This window comes from Ascidia mentula, chromosome 1 (genome assembly GCF_947561715.1).
Source record: "Ascidia mentula chromosome 1, kaAscMent1.1, whole genome shotgun sequence".
NCBI lineage: Eukaryota > Metazoa > Chordata > Ascidiacea > Phlebobranchia > Ascidiidae > Ascidia > Ascidia mentula.
Window position 1 is genome coordinate 22,303,512 of NC_138566.1, and position 17,663 is coordinate 22,321,174.

At 41.7% G+C, this 17,663-nt stretch overlaps 2 protein-coding genes across 2 annotated transcripts; one reads left to right on the forward strand and one right to left on the reverse strand.

Annotated features, from left to right (window-relative positions):
• Nucleotides 1–471: 471 nt before the first annotated feature.
• On the reverse strand, nt 472–2,110 carry LOC145889664 (beta-1,4-galactosyltransferase 7-like). Its single transcript, XM_082980661.1, has 6 exons — nt 1,752–2,110; nt 1,554–1,680; nt 1,389–1,487; nt 1,222–1,305; nt 1,050–1,154; nt 472–672 (listed from the first exon to the last, which is right to left on the reverse strand). The coding sequence occupies exons 1-6, from the start codon at nt 2,108–2,110 to the stop codon at nt 472–474; spliced, it is 975 nt and encodes a 324-aa protein (XP_082836787.1).
• Nucleotides 2,111–2,917: 807 nt separating this feature from the next.
• LOC145900635 (uncharacterized) lies at nt 2,918–17,385 on the forward strand. The gene is made up of 11 exons (XM_082988871.1): nt 2,918–3,054; nt 3,163–3,298; nt 3,454–3,638; nt 3,783–3,919; nt 4,279–4,356; nt 5,036–5,182; nt 6,294–6,398; nt 7,779–7,880; nt 9,244–9,619; nt 12,026–12,079; nt 15,011–17,385. Exons 1-11 carry the CDS (start codon nt 2,967–2,969, stop codon nt 15,016–15,018), a joined length of 1,416 nt encoding a protein of 471 aa, XP_082844997.1. The 5' UTR covers nt 2,918–2,966; the 3' UTR covers nt 15,019–17,385.
• Nucleotides 17,386–17,663: the final 278 nt, after the last annotated feature.

Sequence of the window (17,663 nt, forward strand, 5' to 3'; positions counted from 1 at the left end):
AATCAGCAGCTGTACATTTTGACGTCAGATGGTGTGGCCAGCACAGAGCAACGTGGAAAGCTTTACAATCGACGCAAGTGAAGATAAATCTGTGGCGTTGCGAAACCACTTTACAAGAGAGCACATCACCACGCTTATTTAAACCCAACATATCTGATCGTTTCTTCCACTTTTTTTTCTGTCCAGTGAAGAAAGTAAAAAACTCTTTTACCAGAATGATTAAATCTACACGAAATTAAATTATTTTTCAGGAACGCCGTTTTCTGGCTTACATTTAACAACAAACTGACCACAGCAATTCAACATCTGTAAAATTTTCCTTTGCTTGTGGGCCTGCGAGTTTGCCCACGGCTGGCATATGAAAAATGTATAAATAGTATTCAATCTTCACATGATCTTGTCGAGATTATAAATGCACAAAACGCAATTAAACCTCTTCCAACAACACAGTATGTTTTTTTGTTTGGCGGATTAAATAGAGGGTTCGGTTAGATTCCTATAAGAATTGTTTCCTTTGTAGTTTGGGTCGCACCACGGGGTGGCATATTTGTCACATTTCAACTCCACGTTGTACAGAGAAATCGGGGCTTCGTCGATTGTGAGTTGCATTTTGTTCATCAACTTGTACTTCACGTTGTGAAACCCGGTTTGTCGGTCGATCTTAAACACATTCTGCAAGAGAAATGTATAGTTTATATACCAAGGATTTTTGTTTGTGATACCTTTTAATTGCTATACCGCGGCACTTGTTTGTCATCAGAATTCCCGATATATTTTGAAATACAATCATAATAAAACGACTGACGGGTTTATGTATATTGACGTGGCACACGTGTCTAGAGATGTAGCTTGTGAAATATTAAAGTTATATGTTGCATTTTGTGTGCAAATTCCAGCGTCGCGACCCATAGTTTGAAGGCCCTGATTTTTAAGACACAAAAGAGCAGATTCCGACTTTCGAATGTAAAATCAATATCAAGCACACAAAACTCATTCATTTCCGCATGACCTTTATGACGCAAAAGGTAAGAAATGATTTCAATACCAACCTTTCCTTCCTCGTTAAATCTTGTTTTATCGCGAACTCGTTTTTTGTCATCATGGAGATTTCGAAAGGTTTTTAAACCAGTCGTCAGTCCAGTTGGTCGATGGATCTTTAAAAAACAAGTAGGCCTATAAATAAAACTTCAGAACACGCGCTTTTCCAAGAAATTATGTTACCTCAAGTTTCGCGTTCTTCATTCTAGAATAAAACTCGTTGTCTTCTGCTCCCCATCCCCAATATCCATTGGTCATGCCGCGAGACTGCAGAAATATGTTGTATAGGACATATAAAGTGTAACTCTATGCAGGCCTACCTCATAGATAAATCAATATACCAAAGATACCTTTTTAAATTGTTCGTGGGTGAGGAGCAAAATGCCCCCGACGAAACGCGTGCCATGGTATTGCGGATGATATTCCGGCGAAGACATGTGGTAAGGTCCCTTCAAATAAAACCGGGGATAGATATTACAAACTTTTATCAGTGTTTTGTCTATAGGGTATTGTACCTTTTCCGGGTAGCTGTAGTTTAAGTGAGGATTCACCGGCAAAATGTCGATATCATGTATCGCCAGATAATCGAAGTTATCTCTCGACATAAGATATCCGATATTGATCAGTGATCCTTTATTAAAGCTATGATTGCAAAACAGTTGTTGTTGTTGTTTTTTTAATTTTTAATACTGTTGGTAGCCTAGACTACTTACCGGAATGTGTCCACCTGGTGTATTACCATGATATCGTGTCTAACGCGGCGTTCATTTAAAAACTTATGAAGATAAGGTGCAAATACTAGAAGTTCTTCGAAGGCTCCCCTATAGGGAACAAGAACCGCCAACCTGTGGTTTCCCCATTTTGTGCTGTTGCTGCTAAAATCTGATTCCTTAATATCTGGACATCTTGATGGGTCTTCTCGAGGTACCAACTCTGCAAGCTCGGTTTCTGTGACAATTCTAGAGTCATATTTGACTTCGGTTAATAGCTTACTGCCAGCTTGCAGGTAGAAAATTGTGAGAACAACAACAGCAGATACTGCCAGACAACACACTTGGTATTTCCAAAGCATCACAGGCTAGTTTTGTTATCATGTATGGACAATGCTAAAATTTGTACGTTGATTTGCCCCGAGGCCAAATTCGTTTGCCCTAAGTACGGGTTGGGTCTGAGAAAATGAAAGGTTATGTAGTTTAGGTGACACATTAGTATGTGTGTATTTCATATTTGTGGAACATTGGCGAAGGAACATAGGTGAGAACGCAAATTGCGTTTTAATAACGTGTCTTGAGGTAGCAAAGTTTTCCAATTCAAATGGCAAAAAACTGATATAAATGCTTGTTGAAACGTTTTTGCAACCTTAAGGAAAATGAGAGTCAGATAATACTCAAAAGTGATTTACTGGAAAAAGTACGAAGTTTTTTTACAGCATGTAGTAAAATAGAAATCATAATTAAATGAGGACGTCTGCCTAATAATTTTGCAGCAAGGTTGCATATTTTTTTCGTTAACGTGAAGTGTCCTTCTTGATATTTTAGTTTAGTGCATAGGAAACCTATTACTTTTTTACCTTACTAGTTCCTCTTTTAAGGAAAATGTACTTTATGGGTTGTCACGTAATGTGGTTCATGTGGTGGCGTGATGAGATGAACGCCAATGAAACGTCGGGAGGCGGAGGAGAGGGGCATGACGCAGACTGGCCCTGGTCACGCTCACGCATATGTGCTATTGATTGTTATTGATTGCCGCATCTTTAAGCACACTAAGAAGTTAGCGCACCAGTAGTTACGGACCCACACTGATGTTTGTTTGGTATTGACGCTTTTCAATGACAAATCTCAGTGAACAACCTATTTATGTGATTGTGGATTGTAGCTTGTAGGTTAAGCAAGTTTTTGTGTAAACTAAGGGTTAGTTTTCTGGATTCCATGCCTACCAATGCTGGCCTTAGGACACAAAAGTTTGTGGTTGCTGGAAAACGAATGAAAAAAAGAAAGGAACTCGATGCCTTAATTAGTAAGCAAACAAGTCGTCCCTGGAGCTAGAATATTAGCCTACCTTAGCATCAAAATATTTTTGAAATTTGTGGAAGTGGTTTTATCAAAATATTATGTTTTTGTGCAGGTGATCGACCAAAATCTGGTGGTTATGAGCAATTGCACAAATCTTCTCACCATTCGAGCAATTTTGTCAGTTCCTCATCCCGTGATGTTGACACCTATTTTGCCCCAATGCGACCATATGAAAACATGACATCTAGGTAATTTTATCAAGAGCAAGTGCTTTTATAAACCATAGTTCACAAACTACTCCTTGAGGATTTGATATTAAACCTAGCATAACAGGACTATGTGGCTTTTTACCATATGAAGATGTGAATGTTGTTGAAAAGATGCTTTTGTCTTTGTTTTTAAGGCATAATCGACCGATAACACACCATTCCAAGGTTGGCTGTACTTCAAAGAGGGCTTTCCACATATGCTTGCCAGCTTGTATTCTGGCTCTTGTGGCAGCTTGCGTTACCAGCTCCATTGGAATTGTTTGGATGCAGGTCCAACTTAAATCAGATTTAGACCACATCAAAGACAGAGTTTATAAAAGTATGTAACTGTGTTGCTGTAAAGATGGGTTTTGTTTGGAGCTAGACTAAAGTCACTGCACAGTAATTTATGTGGTTCCTTGTGTTTCATTTTTTTATGTTTTGCAACAACTTACATAAATTAATTGGTATTAAAATAATATAGTTGAGAGGTGGAAATCAGACCAACCAGCAACATTAGTGGATTTGCAGTCTGTTGTCAGTCAACTGCAGCGGGATATACAGCAAGGCAGTAGTGACATACAAGCAATCCAGTCGCATCTTGCAGAAGTTAATTCAAAGGTAGGCTAAAATAATATAAACACATTGGTATAGAGATTTACTGTGATGATGTGCCTTTTGATCTTTCATGTGTTGATTTTTACAGATATAATCAAATGCAAGTGCTATATGTTTTGTATATATTTGTTATAAACCATCAATATAAATAGGAATTATTCATATATTGCTCATAGATTTTGGAAAATATTAAGTCTAATGTTTGTAAAAGATTTTCAAGCTAAAAGTTAAAAGTAATTGTCATGCATTATTGCTGTGTAGGGTTTACGTAAATATACATTATTTTGTCGAATGAAGGCAACTGACCCTTGAAAGTTAAAAATACAACAGGTATCAGTCTTTTTCACACTTATACTTTTAAGGTGGAAAAGCAAATGCCAGCGGAGACTTTTGCAGAAGTTCTTCCTGTGCTTCAGGAGGGACTGGGTTCTTTACAGAGGGTAAGCGACTAAGTTGTATCTGACTTTGACAACATTTACCCATAAAACAACTACAGGCACCGCCCCTGAGTCAACACTGGTGGCTTAAATGGCCCAAAGAATGTTTGATTGCTTAGTCATTGCATCAGATGATTACAGTGACTTGAGGCAGCTGACCCTTTGTGGATTTTGTGTCTACAGGTTTTGTTATAATGTCCTGGCCCTTACAGCCATATTTATTGACTGCACATGTATTTTGCCTTTCAAGATTAACATATGTATTGCCTATTGATATTATATGTAAAGATAAAGTTGTAATCAGTTTTTTACAACAATCATGGAAGGCGGAAATGGTTATTGGATCTTAAATTTAAAATGACTTTTGTTTGGAAAATTTGAAAAGCACATGCCAATACAACCAAACTTAGAGAATGTAAAATCGAGTATGTTCTTAACCCTTAAAGAAGCACTTTGAAAGAATGGGCAAGCACCACATTCAAATCAAGGAGTACATCAGCGTTTTTTGTTGCCATAAGAAGCTTTAATTTGGAAAGTGCTCCATATCGATCTTATTTGCCGAAAGGGCGACGGCAAACACGGGGTAGCTGAGTATTTCCTACACCGAATGCTGCGTCAGCGCTATTCCAACCACAAAGCATCGCGTTGATTCACAATTGTAACTTTTCGTCTTTTCGTGCAGGATGTAAACGATATCACGTCACAAATTGCACGTTTGCGCGATTCCTTGCAAAATGTCGACTCATCCCAACAGGAGGTTGATGCCCAAAACGATCGCATTTCCAAAGAATTGAACGCTCTGGGCGACTTAGTGAAAGCCAATCATCAGGTATGCACCCGATTATGTCTTATAATTAACATATGGTGTCTTGGACATGCTCGCTATATGCTTTACTGTTTATAGGACCTAGTAATAATTAAATGATAAACCAATAATAAAGAATTATGCAGGTATACAATACTGGGTTGTAGATACTAGGGAGTTGCTAATAAACACACTTTTCTTATTTGTGCGCTAGGTATAGTGTTTAACAATGTTAAGACTCCGAGACATTGCTTGAAGACCATCAGAATGTCCTTTTATGCTTAAAATTTAGCGACAATTTTTTCGCCGGGGGCGCGGTCATTATTTTATAGGCGGTAAAAAGTGGCATCAGCGTGCATATCCTTATATTTTCGATCAGTACAATGCCCTGAAGCTGTTGTACAAAAGTAAGTGCCAGGCTGTCGGCCATTGGTTATGTGATTTCGTGCGGACATAGGCCACTATTATTGTATTTTTTGTAGAGGTTTCAAAGCCTCTTGGGCAGTGACCAGCCCAATAGTGTTTTAAAGAGGCCTTGATTGAAAACTCTGCGCAGCTGTTTTTTGCCACAAGCCGACTTAGAAGTTAATCTTCAACCCAATAAATATTTCATATTTCCAAGCTCCGCCATGATTGGAATTGTAGTTGGAGCGGACAGTATCATGCGGTGTCATAAACCATGTGTCAAATTAGGTCGCCTACGTGAGTGTTCATGACTGCATAGTGATATCAGCCCATGTGTGTAACTTTTACGTCCGTTTTGCCCGTGGTTATTGTCCTATTTGTTTTTGTCATTCTCAATCCAGTCTGAAGCGCAGTTTAAACTCCTTGCACTATCAACTTTGATGAACTGAATAAGGAATAGTGGTTTTTCTTAATCAAATATAATTTTATTCACAATAAGGTGGAGCACATGCCATACAGGGTCACATAAAAATATTCGACTTTGCATGTGTAGTTTGAATATTTTTCTTAGTGTATAAAAACTAGTTTGTAAATTGTTGTGTTGTCATTTGATATGATGGTAGTGCATTAAAATGTAAAAGCTTAAACGAATCGTTTTTCTATAGAGTGCTTACAAGGCATGCATTTTACCAATGGCGTGAAGGAAACAGTTTTAATTTCGTTTTTTCAGGAATGGACGACTGGCAACCTTCCGCAACGTTACGCAACTGCTCTGGAAAGGCACGACCACGCGGTAAACGACACAATGGAAGCTTTAAGACGCAGAATTGAAACGGTATGCTCATCTGTAAAGCTCGGTCACACTCTTACCACTCGCCTCGTCGCGCTCGTTTGAGCATAAAGGGAAGTTATTTAACTTTTCATTCCACAACAAAACGCCTGTGACGGCAAAAATAAGCATGATTATGTAAGGCGTGTTACTTATCGAAAGTTCTCCTCAGGTTTAGGCATAATGTAAGAAATGAGATATGTGCCAAGTGAGCCTTTCCTGTATCGAAACTATATTTTGCCTGTGCTGTCAATCGATATCACATCTGGTCGCATAAATTTGTGTCTAGAAAACGTGTCAAATGACAGTCCATCACAATTCTTTTTTTGCAGCACGTTGGTATCATCATAACAGTTACCTGCGTTGGTGACTACTTACTACTTCTGCAGTATCACAACATGCAACGCGTTTGATGCGTTCTGTGCATATGAGGTGGCTTGCAGCGTCAGTTTATAGGTTTTTGGGTCACCCTTGCTCAAAAATTTTGCACAGACATTGTGGTCAACTTCTCGTAACAAATTTTTGTAAAAAAAACAAAGTAAAACTCCACCATTGCTGAGTAAAACTTTCAAGTCAATTTTTCAGACAGCTCTTTTAAAGATGTTTTTTTTATTGTTAGCCATTTTCAGGACGAAATGAATTTTTCGGCTAATAATAAAAACATCTTTTCAAAAAAAAGATGGACTTGAAAGTTTTGCTCAGCACTCATTGTTTTTTCATCAGCGTTAAACTCCACTACATATCTTTTTTGTATACTCGGAAATACGGCTGTTATTTAGTGTTGTCCAACACCTCTAGTTTAAATGTTGGGTGTAACACAATGACCCATTACCACACTACACTTTTAAAGGATTTTCAACATTTTTCATTGGTTGTGCTGGAGATACAACGAGTTTGTAGAACTGAAAGTAAAATAGCCCTTACAGTAAAACAGGGGTTGGCTGCATATAGGTCGGGTACTTGCATACAGGCATTTCCCACTGCGTAGGTGTGTTCAGTCACGGCACCAAACAATGTCCATACTTTGATGGATTCAAAACAAGGTGATTTTTCAGGACGCGGGGTTTTTGTCAAGTGCCTTGACTTTTTGCTGACGAACATTCTGTGGGCGCTCTGTGGCTGCAGCAGCAATGGTTAAATATTTGGCACATATGCTGATTGATTAGAACCGGACGCACACCATGCACTGTATTAAGATGGCGTGCACGTTGAAATAGGTCGTACTCGTAATAAACATCAAGGAAGTTATTGTTTGCATATTGTTTCGTAACAGTAAAGACAATCGTGTCCACGGCACCATGGAAGTTGTATTTATAGGAATTACACAAAACATATTTCCTAACAATTTGGGCTTATTGTAAAACACTGTTATGTTTTCCTGTGCAGCTCGAAGACCAGACGGACGACGTCTCCGCCCTCAACCAGCAAATCACGTCACTTGCAGAGGATCAGAAGGCTACACATGATGACGTAACACGAGTGGGACGGGTAGGTGATTCAGTGCTTTTTGTATGTTGTCGCAGAGCGCTTGTTTACAAGCCATTTCCCACTATTGTAAGCAAACATGCGATACAATCGATTGTAACCTGTAACATAAACAGGCTTAATCACGCTGTTGTTTATGTTGCTATATGTGCACGGCGCCCGCCGCATCCTTTGCATTGTTTTTCAATCAAACCGCACCGGATGGTCGAAGACCAAGAGTTTGTGTTTCACTTTCGGTAATTCCCCAGTTCGGAAGATCCGTTGTGCTTCGAACCCTGGCTTTGTGTCAATCAACTTTGGTTTGGCAATCCATGTCCACATGTGAAAAATTGGTAAAGATTGATATCTGTGTCATGTAGAACCGGTCAGAAGCAAACCTTAAGTTACGTGAAACGTTTAGTCCGTCTTGTATATTAACATTGGCAACATCAAGAAAGATCACGTCAATCGCACTGGTGTTGTTCTATGGCGAAAGGAACTATCTTGACCTACACGGTCGTTTACCTCACAAACACCCCCACACAATTAAAGCAATCAAGCCATTAAACCTAAAGCATAAAGCCGTTATTGCAACCCCGTGACCATTCCATGGCATGCGAGGCAATACAAGGGCAATAAATTCAATTGTTGTTGTCATAAACTGAGCCATTGTTGTGGGCTTATCGGTGGTTGTGTGCACTCGTTTCAACGTTTGTGGGATGTTTGGTATTATGCGCTAAGAGCAGTGGTTTCCAAGCTGTAGGCCACCACATCTTCAATGGAACACAGTTATTTACAGATGCTACTTTTTAGAAGATATTGGACTGTGTTTTGAAGGAAATATATTTTGTAATGCATTTCTCAATGCTGCTGTCATGTGTTGTGTTTTTGTATATCTGTTTTTGTTTTGTTTTTCAAGTTCAGAATGCACTGGACTAAGGCGAGCGTTTAATTCTGAACTTGTCTTCGCGAGCCGCTCGTTGGAAAGCGGCATAAGTAGAACGTGATAAAATTGGGAACATCAATAATTCACGACCAACTCCTGGAAGACCATCTTTGCCATGTGCCCAACTTGCGCTTGCTCTTAAATTTGGACCACATATACCACGTCGAGCGTCTTGCGCGCAGTTGTTGTTTTATACCATGCACCAGAGTTCCCAAAATGGTGCGTCGGTTTAATGTAGCTGGGACATCGCAAACTTACTTGGAGGCTTTACGAAAATTATTTCAAAATCATATTACCTGACTTTGCTGTGATAAAAACGACATAGTGATTTTCGGCGATATAACGCACTTATGAATGTGGTTTTATTCAGGCTGTTTGCTTAACTGACGTAGTTTAAATAATTCAAAGTTTAGTTACTCACGTGTACTTGTTTTTTTGCAGCGACTCAAAAATCTCAACAGTACACTAACCGTCCTGGTTGAAAATGATAAGGAGCTTGACAACCGCGTTACTGCTGTCGAGCGCGCCGCGGCGTCACCAAGCGACCAGAATCAACAGACAATTGAAGAGTCGCAAGCTCACAAGGTGGCGGAAGAGAGCAATAAAGATACGAACTTGCCAGCGAGGTCGCAAAACGCGGATAAAAGTGTTTCTAAATCCAATAACGAACACGGTTCAGACCGCGGCACGGAAACTGCACCTTCTCATAACACCAGCGTCAGGGTGGGGGACACGACGACGAGCTTTACGGAGCTGCCTATACGGAAACGACACGCTCCCAGTCACTCAAAGATTGTGAGAAGTCTAAGGTTAAAAAGTAAGTGATATAATGATTTATGACCTATTTGTTTGAGAGAAAGGTAGATTTGCTTACTGTTGATTAGTTTCATTTTGAGATCGAATCTATTTTTGGCGATTTTTCAATCTGATTTGTTCAAATTCGATGAATAGGTTGCGAAAAAAGTCCATAGTTTGATGCGGTTTTTGCGTTGGATCTTGTCAACATTTTTCGGGGATGTTTTGGAGTCTCATGAATTCTGTGAGCTACATACAGATGGCCACCGTTTCAACCTCTTAGGTCTCATCAGTGCAACTTACTGTGACTGGAACAAATAATACCACAACAAAAACATCTAACCATGTTATGATTGTTACGCACGGTGTTTGTGCTTTTTGCAGATAACTTTTGTCATAAGCTGCCATATTTAAAAACCATGCATGTGGCGCCTGGCATTGTTTCGGACAAATCTCCCCTCCCCGTGATCAACAAGCAAGCCGCACTCCGGTTGGTGTCGCAGTTGTGTTGTAAACTGCCGATTTGGTTGTGAAAAAAAATGCCCGCTAATCGGTCATGTGAGATGCACCGGTTGCTTACTCACCGTAAAATTCCCGCGTTAATTTTACTCGCCTCGACCTGACTTAATTGCTACTTGCAAACCCGCTGTGTAGTTTTCAAGCAGGGAAAATCAGCCAACTACCTTGTAACAGTGGCCTATAACGAGTGCAAATAACAATTAAGGGAGGTCAACTTGGTTTGCTTTTACGACAAGGTGTGCGTTTAAAATGCATGGAATTTTTGCCACTTACTGGTTAAATTGGGCATGGGCTGATAGGAAATTGGTTTCAATGCCACAAGTATTTCAATGACAACCACCGCAAGCTTTTAAAGATAAGAGCTTGTTAGAAATTTTCCAATGCCACAAGTATTTAAATAATGAACACTAGTGACAAGATATTGCGAGGCGGAAAAGAAAGTATGTACATCCTTTTCTTCCCGCAAGAACACTTGAAACTTTAGGCAATACTTTGATGGAATTGACAATGCGATAACAACAACACGTCAGATTCAGCTTTGCAACCATTGGGTCAGAGTATTCGCAACTACACTGAAAATCTTTACATTGATTCATCTTTAAACTACATTAATGTGGGATGGCTGCGCATTGATTTTCCAAAATGGTTGTGAACCGGGCGATCGCATTTACAATAGAGCTACAATTGCCCTTGTTCAAAGTGTCATTGCAAGCACAGCGTGCATACCGACTGTGCAATCGGTTCTCGACAAGCACCTGTTTAAATATCCTTATTGGCCTATTGCACCAGGCACCGCGACCCCATTATGCCTGTATCGGTAACAAACAATAACCTATATTAACGACAGTGGGTCATCGCACCCATTGATTAAGCATGATATCAGACTCGCGAGAGCGAACAAGATAATCTCTGTCAATCATTTGGTCTCCGAATCGGCTTGCAGTTGGCGGCAAGGTGGCCTGGTGCGTTCCGAACGCCGTCTCGTGCAAATGTGATTCTCCGACAGGCGGGTGATCCTTAGGGAGGTTCGCTTCATCGATTTCCCGTCGCTCGAACCGCGAATCTCTTCGTAACAAGTTATGATCTGACTCTGTACAGTCGGTGCATTAAACAATTTAGACCTACGTGTATTTTTTTTTGCGGGGTTAAAATTTTGCGGCATTGTTTATATCTTTTCACTGAAGCCACTGTATTAGGTTTTGTGTTGCGAAATACAAGGTTTTGAGAATGTCCTTGATCGTGGAAATTTCGCAATGCTCAAGTCCAGACTGTCGCCTTGTTGCGTATTTCCTAAGCTAAGGCAATATCAATCGCCTGTTCGACCGCATGCAAATTCATTGTGTCGCGCAGCTGCTTTGTCCTTGCACCACTCGCCTTATTGATCAACGAGAACTGCGCCATGTAATAGCCATGCAAAGCTGGGCGACAGCCAGCGTGCACTTATCGGGATTCGCGCTGACATCGACCGACCCCCGCCGCCCGTTTCCCCGCCGATGTATTCCCTTGGGACTGGGGAGCTCATTTGCAGACTTGGCCGGGGTAGACGGCTGGTATAACAACCTTACCACCGCAGCTTGTTGACAAAATTATTATTGTTTGCTCTGGTCAGTTCCCTGTAATTCAATGATTGTATTCAATAACGTGACCCCAATGTCTACAGCGCAGCGGGGCCAGGGCTGGCAATGTTTTTTCACCTTTTGCAACTCTGAGTTGGTAAGTTCCAAACAGCTAGGCTTGTCCTCTATTCCCGTCGCGAGGGTGCACGTTTTCACCTGTAACGACCCAGCCATCCGCCTAACTCGGCTTTGTAATCCATTTAGCATCACTTTATCGCATCAGATCGCCGCATTCGCGCTATTGTTCCCGGAACAATCCAAAACCACACTCTGACCCCACCTTGTGTTTTTAGGCGGAGCTCCAGCCGTGGACGAACGTCGACCGCACCACGATTCCAGAGACCACGGTAAGTGAGCTGTATTCTCTTCTTCTACCTGTGTGTCGTAAATATTTAAGAGCACAGGTTCGGCCACACCTAGAACGCTAACAAAAGTCCTGTCTTTTACATCCGCCGACCACAAACCGCTTCATGTTTGAACGTGACCCGCTTTCATTCCGTTCATCCCGGCTTCGACATTGAACCGTGTATCTGGAGTCACGATGTTGGCTTCTAGGCGCGTTTTCTCCTAATGGAAACTTTAAAGCGTTATGTCAACGGTTTCAGGTTTATTGGTAAAGTCGCCCATCCACATTCGTTACGCAATGACCACTCAATTCGACATATGAAAGGTTTTACAACGCACAAAGCTGCAAAAGTTACTCCCTAAACTAATACGACCGTTTGCCCTAATTTCGGTTTCTCAAAAGATTACAAATTCGGTCTTAAAGACGTTATATCGACAACCACGCATGTAAAATTGGTGCTAGTTCGTCATTTAGGAGATTTGCCACACCAGAAAAATTTTACCTTCGTGGAATAACACTATATACTAACCTCTTTAGTTGCGTTCAAATGGTCCTTTTCCTGTGCTTATTTTGCCTTTCGTTTTTATAAAAAAAATTATCTCCTGTCACTAAAAATTGAGACCAAGAAAAATCGAAATTCGCCCCCTTGTAACTTCTGACGTACACAAGCCCTTTGTCAGTGCACATAAGATGGGTCACCAAAATTCCTCAAACCCATCTGTAATTACCGGTAATACCACTTTCGCACTATACATGGGCTTTGCTAATCGTGATGCACCTCCAAGACCCCTGCGACCACAATCCGTTATCCTGCACCTAAAAAAACCCGAACCCGTATAACCTAGACATCCGGTGCGCTTGACCCGGAAGCTTGAGGTCGGCCATTGTGTTGGAGTCGCATCAGTTTCCAGATGACATGGGATATTAAAATATCGACCTCGGGGTCGTTTTTTGTGCGTGTTTACTCCACGTAAACGTCATTTCATTTGTCCGGTCGAGCTGAAATTAATTACTGGGATTTTTGGAAGTGTTTGGTCGTAGTATAATTTTCCCCTTTCTGTTGGGATTGGAAAAAGTGACGTATTCCCTTTCGTTACGCAGGTATTCAGGCTTTTATTTCTTGTGCTTTTAAAATGTTCTCTTTTTTACAACAAGGAAAATTCAGGCAGCATTCCGAATGTGCGAATTTTGCGATAAAAACTGATACTTTTGAGACATTCGAAACAACGAAAACGAGATTATTGCGACAAAACTTCGTCTTCTTAAGAATAAAAGGTTTAATTGGTATCATATTTATCCTGAAGCTCCACATATTCGTTAAATCCCACGTGTCGTTAAAATACCGCCGTCTGCTGTTCACCGCCTGGCGGCCAGATTCGACCTGATGTGAGTCTCGCCATCTTGCATTAGCATGAGTTGAGTCGTTGAAGTTCCGAATCCCAGCGGATATTCAAGGCGTTATATCCGTCTCTGAAAACTGGACCGGCGCCATTGCTGAGTCGGCTGTGGTCATATATGTTCCCTCGGTTCCAACGTGATCCCGTGTGCGTTTCTAGATTTAATTAAATATTGTGATAAGTAAGATACGTTGTCACAGAGAGACGGACTTTGTATGTCGCCAGTATTTGCCTCGATGCAAATTTGTACATGCAAAAGGAGTGGAAGTGGGCCAGTTAATATACAGCGTAGGACAGGGGGTAGCAAGACGAATTTCATGGGTCGCAAAGAGTTCGCGAACGCCACACAAAACACATTTATTTCCCAAACTATACCTAAAGACTGCCCGGGCTCTTGGCCACCGTACGCGAATTATTTCGTTCGTGCTCACTTTCAATTGATCATTTTTTCCGTCTCTGTATATGCTTGTGAAGTTGTTCGGTCATTTCATTAAACTTATTGGATACAAAAATTATGGGACTGTCAACCACGAAGCGTAGCAGAAAATTTTAATCAACTGATGGGGAATGCGAACGTAACAGTTTGTGAAACCCCGGTACGGAGTCCCACCGCTTATAGCATGTTCGTAAGTTGTCGTTGTAGCAACCACAGATCGGTGATAGCGATATTGTCAACATGCTTTAACGTCAGTTGAAGTTTGCGGTCTTGATGAATAATCAGGTTTTGGTCGCGCGCCCCTCGAGCGTGTAGCGGGAAGCAAACAAGCAGCGTTGCCGATTTTCCGCTGCAAGCAACGACGATCGCGTTACGATAACCGTCCGTGTGCCATCGATAACCCGACCAACTCATTCACACACCCGCGTTTTCCAGCAGCCTGTCACTTTCCGGTGGAAGTCACATTGATTTCATTCCGTCCGTATCGACTCGGGGAATGCCCCCATTGCGAGCTCCCGTCTCGTGGTCCGACGTGTGTTACTCACCCAATGAATTATTAACGCGCGCCCTTTCGACTGAGAGCCAACCCTTCGTCACCACTTCTTCCGCCTTCCGGTCACATTCCTATGCGGGAAAATGAAAATGGAAAGGAACTTGAAATTTTGCGTTTTTTCGACGAACCCTTTCTCGTGTGTGTGTTGATTATGCGAGGACTGACTTTCTGTTTCGAAAGAAGAAGGCGCTTTATGTATGTAGCCCTGTAACAGAACCGTTTGCAAGTAAAAAAAAACAAGCAAAGCCAGAAATGATTTGAAGAAACAAACCAATTTACCAACCCATGTGAAGTTATGGTATAAGTTTTTTTAATAACCTTTCTGTTTTGCCCCGGACACCCTTACGCAGCAACGAGCCAAGCGGGTGCTCAGTGCGTCCTTGACCACCCCGCAGTTAACCTCGGGACGCACCAAGAATCCGACCAAAAAGGTTGGCACTCTCCCACGGTGGCCAGCACGTCGCCAAATGCCCACGCGAACTTTTCGAACCCCGGTCACCTTAAAACCCACCCAAGTAACAAACGCACTGTTTTTGTATTTCACAGATCAGTAGCCGGCCCCGCGCGACCCCACCGCCGATGACGTCATCAAGGAAGCGGCGGGCTCGAATGCGTTGGGAGGGTGGTGGAGGGCGTGTGGAACCAAACCAACGGCGGGCAGTTTTTAAGCGAAAATCCTACGGTTTCCGAACGTTTATCGACGCTGGCGACGGGAGAAAAGGACGCTCTTGATGTTGGCGCCGAATGTCAACAAGACGTCGCACCCTAGTCGGGCTGTGGTGGGAACGGTGGCTGTCGTCGTCGCCCTTTTACCGTCAACAAACTTCAACCGTCTGCCGTTCTGGCCTTCTCGCGCCTGAGTACATCTCAGCCCTCGGATGGGAACATGTTGACCTTCCTGCAAATGTTATTCATTGCCGGACTCGACGCAAATAGTTGTAGCGTAGCGGAGTGTGTGAAGCCAAGACGTGGCGAACGTAGGCGGCGACCATTTGGTGAGAATTCTTTTTTCCATAAACATTAATAGAGCGAAAACCCCGACCAAGTAATTCAATAACAATAATGGAGCAAAAGGTCCGACTAACGAGAAAACCAACCACGCGCAGCCTTTTGCCAAAATACGTCATCGTAGCAATGAAGCCTGGTTTTAAAAATATTCGTTTCCCCTTGTCGGTCGTTATTGGGCAAGCGTCCTTATACAGTAGTACATGCAATTGCCAACACCATATACAGTGTTCGAATCGAACATCTGTGCTTTAAAAAAATCCGTTTTTAACCGATTCGTTTTTTGTTTTCGTGAATGTTTTTTTCCGTTCCGCCAGCACCTGACCTCGCGACCCTGGTATTCTCACAGGCATGTTACAGCTGTGCGGTTTTGTTTCAACCCGAGTTGCCTTTTCCGCTTGACTCATGGGGACGTGGGCTCGTATGGCGAACGCGTTTGGCAATTCTCATACTCGTGTACTTGTTCCATCGGGAAGGGGTTTTTTATTCGAGCCATATCGTTGTACCACTGTCCGTCCCAGCTTAACGCCTAACACCCGTTTACGCTTGGCGGAACGCGTTGTCTTACGACTTCAATCTTTTCTCACGCTGGAAAATTTCGACCTACAGGAAAACGTGGGGCTTAATTCCGTTGTTTGTGAGAAAAGCGACGAACAATGGTTTGTTTAGTTAAGATCGGCGTCGGGGTATTTCCGAAATGGCATCAGTGAAATTTCGCAATGATCAGCGGAATGTTGAGGAACAAAAATAAAGCCCATCTGCTTTAACGTTACCAAGAAAATCTAACCAAAGTATCCTAAACGATTGCATTTTGAAAATAATTCGTTTTTTTTTGCGATAAAAACTTCGAAAACCCAATGTGTTATGCAATTTTCCGGCGTTTTTTGCCTCGTGCAAATACGGATGGGTTTCAGCTTCCGTTCCTACATAAATAGCCACATAACCCTTAAAAACGTGTTGCGGTTTGGCACGCATCAACCGGTAATGGCGTTTCAAAGGGAAATTTTCCCCGGCTCTAGAAAAACTTTACCAAAAAATGAGTCCCTCCTCGTTTTTACCGTACATGGAATTTTCATGCCATCAAATAATAATGACGTTTTGGACTCGGTATGAACCCCGCCTCGACTCCGCCAAGGCGCCAACGCAAGAAACTGATCAAACCAATCGTTGCGTTCTATTGGTTCTTCCATAAACTTTTCAGACCATCCTTCTCTAAGTAATGAAACCCTGTAGGTCAGTGGTTCCTAACCTTTTTTGCATTCACGACCCCTGAAAACCATCCCATCGAACCCTTTGCGTTCGCGAACTCCATGTTGGGAACCACTGACATTAATAGATGTAGAACATGAATTTTGATCAAAAGTCGTACCTGTCAGCAGTGTTGTACCTATTCGACCGAATTAACTTCTGCGACGATCGAATAGCTTACTTAAAAAAGTTTTGATTTGTTTTACAATTTTATGATATTAAACCACTAGTATTGTGGTTGTACTATTTATAATTCAAAACAGAACGGGTCATACGATGCCAAAAATGCTGAATCAAATTGACTTTTTAATTAACTGTTTTCTTTGTTTTTGTAGTCTTTTGTAACCGTACCTTGCTTTTTAACCTTATTGCGTAATTGTACCTTTTTGCTTCGATTCTACCATGTTTCATGTTTCGGGTGATTTTTTTTAATCTGTGTTTTTTGTGTGTTTGAGCCCTATCAGTATTAACGATCTCAAATCGCTGTCCTGTTCTACCCCTGCGGAATTTGCTTTCGTGCTGACCATAAGACTGCGTTTTGTCGATATTTTTCGCTGTCATTTTTTGCTGTAGAACTACTTCGTTACCAGTGAATTTAACTGCCCCGACGGTGTGTTGCTCTTAGACAAACTTCGCGTCACAGCAATAAATGTTACATAACATTGTCAGTTTTCAGGTTTCCTTATCTCGGTATCCCCACGTGACAAATGGTATTCGAAATCTCCGCGGTTCCCAAAAATCGTTCTACGCGACGCCCCGGTGCGTCATTTTGAACTTCCATGGGCGTCGCGTAACAATTGAAATAAAGAACATTTTAGTTTTTAGTAAAGCTGTATGCAAATAGCGAGGTAAATCTGCCCTTTGCGGTTGAAAAATGGAAAAAAGGAAAAAAAATCATCCGAAAGATTTGTAATTGCTGCTTCCGAAAGTGCATGCGGTGAATCTT

Coding starts and splice junctions, on each gene's coding strand:
- LOC145900635 (XM_082988871.1), top strand. CDS start 2,967: ATGCCTACCAATGCTGGCCTTAGGACACAAAAGTTTGTGGTTGCTGGA. Junction 3,055..3,162: donor GGAACTCGATGCCTTAATTA/GTAAGCAAACAA, acceptor GTTTTTGTGCAG/GTGATCGACCAAAATCTGGT. Junction 6,399..7,778: donor TAAGACGCAGAATTGAAACG/GTATGCTCATCT, acceptor TTTCCTGTGCAG/CTCGAAGACCAGACGGACGA.
- LOC145889664 (XM_082980661.1), bottom strand. CDS start 2,110: ATGCTTTGGAAATACCAAGTGTGTTGTCTGGCAGTATCTGCTGTTGTT. Junction 1,681..1,751: donor CACCAGGTGGACACATTCCG/GTAAGTAGTCTA, acceptor TTGCAATCATAG/CTTTAATAAAGGATCACTGA. Junction 1,155..1,221: donor TGAAGAACGCGAAACTTGAG/GTAACATAATTT, acceptor TGTTTTTTAAAG/ATCCATCGACCAACTGGACT.